This window comes from Nesoenas mayeri (genome assembly GCF_963082525.1).
Source record: "Nesoenas mayeri genome assembly, chromosome: Z".
Classification (NCBI taxonomy): Eukaryota; Metazoa; Chordata; class Aves; order Columbiformes; family Columbidae; genus Nesoenas; species Nesoenas mayeri.
The window spans coordinates 52,951,418-52,961,848 of NC_137542.1; the positions used below are offsets into that span (position 1 = coordinate 52,951,418).

The window sequence follows — 10,431 nt, forward strand, 5'->3', positions numbered from 1 at the left end:
CTGAACCTGTGTGAAAATCCTGCTTTTAAGGAGTTGTCTCTAAAATTACATGCTGCATTCAGGGGGCAAGGGCGTGGCCTTTTACCCCTTGCTCCATCACCGTCCTCTCAGGGCTGTCTCCCACCTCGGTTATCCACCCGTGCGGGCGAAAGGCGCCGTGAGCGGCGGTGCAGCACTCGGTTCGGCTCGGCTCAGCCTAGCCCGGCCTAACAGCCTCGGAACGAGCCGCACCCACACGCCCTGCAGGCCAGGCCCGGCCTAAGAGCGCCGGACCGGGACCGCGCTGCGCTCCCGGCGCAGGCCGCAGGGGGCAGTCCGGGCCTGGCGCCTCTCCGCCGTGCGCAGGCGCCACTGCGAGCCCGCCGCCGAGGGCTGCCCGCCCGGGGACGGGGGGCTCCATGCGTTGCCAGGTAGGTGCAGCCTGCCGGCGCCCCTGGGGAGCGGGCCCGGCCAGAGGCAAGGCGGGAGCCAGGCAGGGCGCTGGGGCACCTGCACCCCCTCTCCCGGCGGTGCCGGGCGGGCGAGGCCTGGACGGGCGGGAGCCGAACCCCGACCCGTGCTGACTGACCGCCCTCCGCCCTCTCCCTGCTCTCCTGGCAGCCGGGACAGGAGCACCGCGACAGAGCTGTCGGCACTAAAAAAAGGCCAAGGAAAGCTTTTGCTCCTGCTCTGTCTGTTGTTTGCTTTGGTGTTTTCAGCTAAGTTAATAAGCAACAGCGTTTTTCCCCAGTAGGCCCCGGCCCATTGACCGGTGTGTTCCCGGCAGGTGTCGGTGCTGTATTTCGCCCGGAGCGCGGAGCTGGCGGGGCTGCGCAGCGAGACGCTGTCGGTGCCGCGGCGGATCACGGCGCGGCAGCTCTGGGACGAGATCGTCAGGGTGCACCCCAGGTACGCGGGGAACGCGCTGCTGCGGGGCAAGGCTTGACGGGGTTGCGGCTTTTGTGGGAAAGACAAATGCAGCGGTTGGAGTTGAGCTGAAACACGCATCAGTCCTTTGATACCGTGAAAACAGTGACAGGTTCTTGGAAGCTGCAGCGAGTGCTTTCTGTTTTATCCGGTTGCAAATGCTGTAGCTTTATATAAAGACTAGGTCAAATAAATGTACCCAAAAGTTGGGCTTGAGGGGTAGTTTAGGACTTGAGGCCCGTTGCCCAGGAGGGCCATGGTGCAGTGATTCTGGTGCACGTGAAAACACCTGAGCTGTATTATTAACCTCTGGAGAAGGTGAGGTGTCTGAAGGAGGGACCAAGCACAGCCAGGGCAATAAATAAGAAATTCATTATAATGTGCAGGTGTTGTTTTCAATCACTTATTTTTAACTGTACTCTCAGATGTTGGTCTGAGGTTATGGCACATTTTGGAAGGCAGGTCAGGAAGGGAACTGAAGCCGTGCCACAGGCTCCCAGACACTCAACCCTTATGCAGGGAGGAGGCTCAGCCACCTTCAACCTCCGTGGGGTTGAGAAAAAAAGGAAAAAAACAGTGCTGTTGGTTGCATTTCATAGTGAGTCTGGTCCTGAGAGAGCACTGGGCGTGCACTGTAAGGACTTCTGCAGTGCTGGTGCCCTGTGGGAACACTGTCAGAAATCCACCCTCAGGTTAAGGCTGAGGTAAGGTGCTCAGTCCTATTGAATCTGATAGACTAAGGTGCAACACTGTTTTAGGCTGGGTAGCAAAGAAAAATCTATCACAGAGGTTGAGGTCATCAGGATTTAGTGCTGAATGCACTGGAATTTTGGACTTAAGTGCCAAAGTCCTCCTTTAGGCACCACCATTCTTTATTAGATCTAGTCTCAAAGGCTATGAAAAAAAAATTAACTATTTACCAATGGTACCTGGTTCCAAATGAGAAGCTCTAACCAATTGTTAGACCAGAGACCCTTTCCTCATAGAGAATTGAGACTGAATGTGTTTTGGTGGAGGAGGCAGTAGGGAATGAGTGTATTTTATTTTGCAGCTTATTAATGCGGTGTCAGAAGCAGCAGCAGCACCACCTTTGGTTGGTTCCCCATAGTTTGTCAGTTTTGTCCATTTATGAATGATGACTTGGGGCGGTACATTTGCATGTGCAGTTACTTCACAGTGGCCTTAGAAAATGCTTCTACTCCTAGCTTTTCTGGAAGAACTCAAAATAATTGTAGGGCATTGACCACAAACTTCTATTCACATTGCTAATGAATATTCAAACTGCAACGTGAGGGTACTTGACAATGCTCTTCTGTTCCACCCATTTTCCACAATGAATTAACATGCAAGTGACATTAATTAGAGCCCATCCTTCTAATGAGCACTTCTGTTCCATAGTTTTGCTCAGTTCCTCAGCAGCTTGCTTTACTTTATACAGTCCCTGCCTTCAGTCTGCCCTCTAAGTCAGTGCCACTGTGTTTTGTTCAGCCTGTGCCTTGCCTACTTTTGTCTATCTGGCTGGTAGAAAATAAGATTATTTTTATTTGTACTCTTTTGGCATTCCTACTTGTTTCTAGGCAATACAGCTCTCTGCTGTCTGTAACAAATTGGGTAGTCTCAAACAATAACAGTTATCACTCCTGAACCTTCTGAAGAAAAAGGTTGGCATTCTTTTTCTGATGTCTTACTAGGGTTGCCCTCATACTCACTGGGTGATTGCCCTTAGTCATGAAAGTAACTCTCTCCTGGTATTCAGAGCTGTGGCCTCACAGCAGCATCTCACAGATACGAAATTAGAAAATACATAGAAGATCTGCCAGAAAATGCACCATATCTGCTCTCTTAGTTCTGTTGCCACTCCTTATCAGTAGCAAATTTCAGACCTGTAAGTACAAAAGACCTGAAGCCTCATAAAGTATGAGGTGAGACAAAAACTACTCTTTGACCACTGAATCTTCAAGAGATCTCATGAGCAGCATCCCACGGTGCTTCTTGCCATGTAAGAAAATTGCTCCAGTCCAGCCAGCCTGTATCAGGGGTACATTTGCTTCTAATCCCAAACTGGATGGTTGCCAGCTTCTTGAGTTATGTACCTCTTTGTTTGAAGCTTCTGAAGTGGGTCTGGTATACATTGGTTTGTTTTGATATAGGCCTATTACAAATCCAATTCCTGACTTCTGAAAATTATACTGAGTTGGTTTCTTCTCAGATACCAGAAGAAAATCCAAGAGTTAGGAGGTCCGTGTTGTATTTTTGAAAGTGTATTGGAGGCAGAGTTGCATAAGTCTCAGCAGTATTTACCTCAGCTGCCCTAGACTGTGCACCAGTTTGTTGTTTAATGAAATTTCATGGTTAAATGCAAACACTCTATTTAGAAATCTATTTGTGCTCCTGCCAATCCCCTTCAGGCTTGCTGTCATCCGGGATCAAGTGGTTTTTGCTGTTCAGCAGGAATACGTGCTTCTTGGAGATCAGCTCCTGGTCCTGCAGCCTGGAGACGAGGTTGCCATCATCCCACCAATTAGTGGAGGCTGAATCTGCCCAGGTTCTGTTAGGTAGGTATCACTTGCTTACTTTGCTATGGAGTGTCATCTTACACTAAAATATCATGGATTCTGTGCAATGTTCCTATAATATTTTTTTTGTTTAGGTCCTGAGATGTGATTGCAATTCTGTCCCCTGACCCCTGTACTCTTTTGAGAGCATAACTTGCCTTTCCTGCTGGAGACAACCATTGTGCTGACCAGAACCTGTAAGCTGATGCACCAATAAATGATTAACACACATGCAGTAAATGGAAGAAAATTCCCAAAGAGGTCAGGCATTGTTTTGAAGTTGTGGTTTAGGTCTCATTATTCTTTCATAGTTGTTTCTGGCTGCCAGCAGATACCCAGCTTGCTTAAATAAGATAATAATGAAAAACCTCCTGCCACTTTTTAACAGAAAAGATGATACAGAAAAATAATTGACTGCTGCGTAAAAAAAAAAACAAACAACATTTTTTTTTTTTCTGTCAAAGGAACAGGTGTCTTTAGAATAGCTTTGTTTCTTTCCCTGCTTTCAAGTGCCAGTCCATGTATTTACTGCAGCTTGTTCCATTGCTGCTACTCAAAATACTTCTCTTTGTTCTTAGATGAACTGATGACCAGTTTCTGTGCAGAGAAATTAGAAGTGTCTCCTGTGTCACTGAAACAGACTGACAGTATGAGGACCTCAATGTCCTGGAGAACATACTGAACTTCAGGATTAGTACTCTAATATCTTTTTATCAGAAATCTCTGTTTTAAACTGTGTTTGATTTGTGAATAAGATAGGTAGGAGGGGCTGACAATCTTACTGCAGATTTACTAGCACAGTGGTCCATGCTGTTTGATTGTACTGTCACACTGGGGCCTCAGCGTAGTTTTAGTTTCATCCAACTGAAACAGGCTTTCCCACCAAGAAGGAGCCTGTATGCATTAAAAACCAGGTCATTGCTTGATATTTGTATTCCATATTTTCTCAGCAAGTCTGCTGAGAATTTCCCATGGAGACTGATTTCTTGGTCTGAGGAAGTAGATGGCGTGTGTTTTCTGCATGAATCGGGGCATCAGAACTGGATAAAAGGCAGTTGGCCAATTTTACTATCACCAAAAACAACAACAGTCTGTTTGGTTTCAGCTTTTCTAGTGAGCTATGGATGGAAGTGAAGATGTGCCAAAAGATTTTATCAAGCTAAAGTCTGAAAAGCTCTCTGTAGATGAAGTGTCAGAACTGGTCGTTTCACCATCCTGTGGGGCAGTGTCACTGTTCATTGGTGAGTTTAATATTGCTGAGCTGGATCTCTGGGTGTGTTAATAGTCTAATAAATGGAACCTAGATTGTCCGCACCCCAAACTTGTGCTTCTCAAATAAATACATTCCTGGACTGAACCCAGGATGTTTAGAAAACATGTTCTGAATAATTTAGAACAACACCATGGCAGCTTTTGAACAGTTGCACTGGACGAAGTGGTAAGAAGCTTCCCTGCTGGTGTGGCTATTCTAGGGCTGAACAGAACAGCAGCTCTGGAGTACAGGACTGCTTGGGAGCGATTCCCCCATCCTCTTGGACACAGCTTGTTCAAGATGGGAAGTGGGATGTTGTGGCTATGGAAACCACAGGTCCACAGCTGTATGAAAGCTCCTGCAATTCAGATCTTTGTTGAAAGTACTTCACCCATGGGCTGGTGAAGGTCAAGGCTGATAGCTCTGTCCTGTTGCTTCATGTTCATAGTACAGGTCTTGAAACCCCTTTGTGCTTAAACCTTAGTGCTACTGGGCCCCTAAATACTGAGCACTTAAACATTGCATGTGCAAGTGGAGTAATAACAGCTTAGCAGTTACCACAGAAGATCTCAGCCTCTGGCGTTACAAACTGCAGACTTCTGTAATGCATGAACTAAATTCTTTATTTTATATTAAAGACGTCTCTTGTTTGAAGAATCCCTTTAAACAGCCATGGCAATGGAAGGTTGTTTATATTTGTACAGTGCCGATTTTGACTCTAGCAGAAGATCCTGGGTTTTACGCAGTATTTATATATAATATATAATTGTATAATAAATATATAATGTAATATATATATTATAAATATTTATTTCCTCACTGCTTTTGTTTGATAAATCATTTGTGTTTAGGTACTACAAGAAATAATTTTGAAGGGAAGAAAGTGATTCACTTAGAATACGAAGCATATATTTCAATGGCAGAGACCGAAATAAAGAAAATCTGCAGAAATATTAGACAGAAATGGCCATCAGTCAAACATATTGCAGTGCACCATAGACTTGGGTATGTATGGCGAGATTCCATCCTTCTGCAAGTGGAATACTAATCCTTGTTTTGTGCATGGCTGTGCTTACATAGTTGCAGGACGTGCAGGCATCTTTATAAACTGTAATGCAGCAAAGCTGGCTGCAGGATCAAACTTCCGCTGCAGAGCGAAGTTTCAGAAGTCATCTATTCAAAAATGTGTGTATTGCTGGAGTCCACATTTAGTCTGCAGGATTGTTGATGCTGGTGTGGTGGTTTGAAAGTGGGGACAGGGGGTTGAGATTTCATTCCAGGGAAGGGGAGGCTGTTGGTTTGTTTTGCCTTTTTAAGGATGTGAAGTTGGCAGCACTTTTTTTTTTTTTTTTTTTCCTTCTCTTTTCCATTGAGGCGCCACAGAATATTCTTGCTGTCAGACTGAAGTAAAATTATGCCATAGGGAACCTGAAAGCTTAGACCATGGGGAGGGGAGAGGCATGGTAATTGCCAGCAATGCTTGCTGGAGAGCCTCCTACTCTTTGAGGCTTGGCGAAGTAGTATCTGTTGTGTTCAGAACATAGAATACTAGTGTCTGACATAATCTTGAGCCTTCACTGTTGATCAGATTTCTCACTTGAAACTTGCAGAATTTGCAGAGTCTGCTGCAAATGTTTGTTTCCTTTTCTCTCAATGGAAGGAACTTAGGAGGTGATTGCAAAGGGTAATATTAGCTCTGAGGGGTAGTTTCCTGAAATTTCCTTTGTAGTCAACAGAGAGTTTCTCTTGAGGGCAGCTCAAAGCATTTAAGCTTAGATTTTTCCTATCAACTATCTGCCCAGAGAAGTCTTACTATAGAGGGAGTGTTGGGAGACAGCTTTTGGTACTACCCTTGTGAGAAGCGAAACAAATCTTTGTGATACTTCTGTTGAGTTTGGAAAGCAACACACCAAGCAGGAAATCAGAATTTGTTAAAAATTAAGTTTTGTTGCAAAATTTGCATAGTTTGAGGCAATTAATTTTTTCTTTCATGAATTCTTGGGCAAACCAAGATGTTTTCTTATGTTTTCAGATAAGAACTGGCTGTTCCTAACTTGTTACTGATTTCCTGTGCCTTTTGCAAGTTAGCAGTTTTCCACTCTCAATTCCACAGACTTGATTTTAAAAAAAAAAAGAAAAAAAAAAGAAGGAAGAATGGAAGAAAAAAGCCTGTGTCTGGTGGGTTTATTTATTCTAAAGCATGGAATTCTCACATCTGGTACTGATTTTGGTTGTGGCTTGCTTTCTTTTAAAAAGTGTATAATCTTTTGGACATGGCTTGACACTTCCTCAGTATGAATGAATCAGGAGAGCGTGTGGCCAGAATACTGACGTGACATGGCCACAAGTTCTGGGTGCTCTTGATGTTAAGCATTAGCTAAAGCTGCTGTTGTTCATCTTCTCTCCTTAGTGTCGTTCCAATAACTGAAGCAAGTGTAATTATTGCAGTCTCCTCTCCACACAGAGCAGAATCCCTTGAAGCTGTAATGTACTGCATCAACACCTTAAAAGCATCTGTCCCCATATGGAAAAAGGTATGTTTGGAGAGAAATGTTAATTTAGGCTTGTGCCATAGTCTTAGACAGCTGGACTAAAGACTGCTGCTGCTCTTAAGGAAAAGAGCTGAAGTAGTACAGGCAGCAGCTAATCCTGATGGGTTGTGATGAGATGCCAATGTCTGCCACCAGTGAGTTTCCTCTAATGCAGCCAGGCCCATCTGTAGCAGGTTGGATTGCTGGAAGGCCCTGCCTTGCCTGTACCATCCAGCTCCTCTTACTTTTAACACCATCTTGGGGTCAACGGGAAGGAGCCCTGAGCTCTCCACTTAGGAGTGGCAAAGCTTAGTTTTTCACAGGCTTGTGGAAGAACTTTTGAGTTGGCTTTGCTTTGAACAGCGTTGCAGTTTGCAAGTAGAAGTGGCATTTCTTGTCTTTCTGTTTCCTCCACATCCCTGTGGCCTTGAGAAAGCACAAAACATTAGGCAACAGCACGCAATGAAGGGGTGAGCAGAAGTCCCAAAGCTAGTATGGGCACACAAGAATGTGTGGAGAGATCAGCTCAGATATAGAAAGAGCATCACTACATAACCGCAGTCTTTCATGTAAGTAATGAGCATTACCTCTGCCTTTTCTCCTAGGCAGAACTTGACTTGTGGTAACAGTGATGTTCTCTGTTTTGCTCTACTGTTCTGACACCTCTTTCAGGAGGCTGGAGTTCTGTGGTCTGAGAAAGAATAATCAGGGCCTCAGAGCCCTGCTGAATTCACTGCTTAGGACTGGACTGCTGCTGGGTAGTCCAGTCTGTCCTGAAAATCTAACACTTAATAATATTTTGTTTGTTGTTGTAATTTTAATTTTTATAACATTGACATTTTGTATACACTTAAATACTCTCCTGACAATTATGGTACAGTAGGTTAACATGGCAATGTGTAAAAAGGGCAGTTTCAGACATGAGTTCTGTGTACCCTACACATCTTTGACGTAATTTCTTTTAGATCTCTTTCTTGAATTGACTTCAATATAGATGGGCTCTTCTAAATTTAGTAGGCCTCAGTCCAGGGTCAAGCATCTGCCCACCTGTAAGTCAGTTTGTTCTAAGGATGCTGCCTTCTTTTCTCTTTGCCAGCCAAGCAGTATGTAGTCCTTTTGTGGTCAGTAAATAATGGCAGGATGGCTGTTGAGTTGAGTGGCCTGGCTTGTGGCTGTATGAAGCAGACTCCCGCAATATTTCCCATTCTTTGTTTATTTTTGCAGGAGATTTATGAGGACGAATATTCTTGGAAAGAAAACAAGGAATGCTTTTGGGCAAGTTCAGAAAAATAACTGTAGTCTTTTAAAAATAAAGTGTTACTGTTCCTAATAAGCATATGCTGGTTTAGCTTTGAGTTGTTTTTACAGAGAATCTATTATATATGTTTTAAGCAGTTGTAATAGACATTTCAATCTAAATTTAATTAGGACTGGATGAAATGAATGAGTAATAATTAGGGGTTTGAAGTGTTCTTGATTCTCTTTTGAAATCTCTTTGTGCGTTTTAACACAGAGCACATTTTTAAAAGAATCTCGCCTAAAATTCCTGGTTGCAAAGTGATTAGTTCTCTGTGATCGATACTGCTTTAATGCTTTTGCTTTGGTAGTCTGTATTCACTGTCTGCATGAGGGGTCACAACAGGACAACTTTTTTTAATCTTAAAAGAAGTCCTGAGTAGTTTAATTTTATATTACCGTAGAATCGGTTTGCAAGCTTTATGCTATTTTGACATTCTTGTAACATGAAAGCTACTTGAAGCAGATTACACATTTTGGTACAGAGAAGAAAATATAAACTATACCCCAGAGTTATTAACTTTTTAGTAGTGGTTATGTTCCAGTAGCTCTGTCTCACAGAAACATTTTTACTGTGCAGATGATACTGCAGGTCCATTGCATTAAAAAAATATGGAGAGACCTTGATTCAAAGTTAGATCTAATACTGTACCAGCAGCAAACTTGCATCAGCAATAACATGCAAACCTGTAACTACTTAATGATGTCTAGACGTTTAATTTTGAAGGAGCTTTTTTTGGCCATGTAATTGTATGGTGCTGCAGAAAAAAAAAGACAGCTATTATTACAAATAGGCAACTATAAGTTAAATCAGTTTTAGTAGTTTGACTTTAGACATATTAGGATTCAAACTCATCAAAATGGATTAATTTTTCGAATTAAAGTGAGTCTCTTGAACTTCTTGCAGCTTTTGTATGCACTTATAATCACATTTGTGATTTTGATGCAGTTTTTCTCTTGTTACTGTTTCAAAACTTAGTTAAAAGAGAAGACTGACATAATATACCTGTGATTCCACTGGAAACAATAGGCTGCTCATTTGAGTAAGATACTTTTATTTATATTATTGTACTGTGCCGTGATAGTGTTTAGAGGCTGAGTTCAAAGTCCTGTTGTGTATGGCATTTTTACTAAGGCTGAGGGGCAGTTTTATCTAGTCATCATCATCAATGTAGACAAGATAGATATAAAGGAAAGGAAATGACATAAAATTATTTGCTAAAGTTTATATATAATTACACAACACTTAAGCCTCAGCTGTATAATCTATTTCATTGTGTCTACAGTAAAAATCTACAAACAGCTGCTAGCTGTACAAAATAAAAGGAGAAAAATAGGTGGTGATCTTTTTCCCCCAAAGTCATCCCACTGTTTTAATACTTAGTGATGGTTACTGTATTTGGATTAAGTAAACTCCAATGAAACATACAGCTTCAGGCAGAAGCATAGTTGAACTGTGCTTATTAACTTACTGATGCACTTTCCTCAATGGAAGCAAGCAAGTCCTTCCTCTGCAGGACAGTCCTGCCTTTGTGTGTACATACACAGCCTCAAAGCCATGTGGGCCTTATTATCTAGGCAGAGTTGATTAAGTTCAAGCTTGAATTGTCCTTTGCTTTGGAGGTTGGAGAGAAGCTTTCTGGTATTTGAATGTCATTTTTAGCAGGAATTGTGCATAATCCTGCGTACAGATTTCTTCCTCTGTCAAATAATTATTTTTGCTTTTCGAAAATAAAGAAATACACAAATTTCCCATTTTGGTGTTCATTTTTCCACATTTGTGTTTGCTGTTACCATGCAACTAATTAGTGTATTAATTTCACAAAAAGAAACAACTAGCTTGCCTTGTAGTGGATGGTTTATAGATGAAGTAAAACCTATGGAGTAGTTG

The 10,431-nt window shown here is 42.6% G+C and overlaps 1 protein-coding gene across 3 annotated transcripts; it reads left to right on the forward strand.

The window, feature by feature from the left end:
• The first annotated feature begins 379 nt into the window (after positions 1 to 379).
• On the forward strand, positions 380 to 10,220 carry MOCS2 (molybdenum cofactor synthesis 2). Of its 3 annotated transcripts, XR_013923506.1 has the most exons (6): positions 380 to 410; positions 767 to 888; positions 3,315 to 3,461; positions 3,557 to 3,722; positions 4,040 to 4,155; positions 4,567 to 4,685. XR_013923506.1 is itself a non-coding variant. In XM_080361960.1 (5 exons), the coding sequence occupies exons 2-5, from the start codon at positions 4,582 to 4,584 to the stop codon at positions 8,535 to 8,537; spliced, it is 468 nt and encodes a 155-aa protein (XP_080218086.1). In that variant the 5' UTR covers positions 3,567 to 3,722; positions 4,567 to 4,581; the 3' UTR covers positions 8,538 to 10,220. The 3 variants fall into 3 exon arrangements, 1 of the variants encoding a protein (XP_080218086.1); XR_013923507.1 differs by lacking the exon at positions 4,040 to 4,155 and having other exon boundaries at positions 3,557 to 3,658; positions 4,567 to 4,678; XM_080361960.1 differs by lacking the exons at positions 380 to 410; positions 767 to 888; positions 3,315 to 3,461; positions 4,040 to 4,155 and adding exons at positions 5,565 to 5,718; positions 7,124 to 7,247; positions 8,469 to 10,220 and having other exon boundaries at positions 3,567 to 3,722; positions 4,567 to 4,702.
• The last annotated feature ends 211 nt before the right edge of the window (positions 10,221 to 10,431 follow it).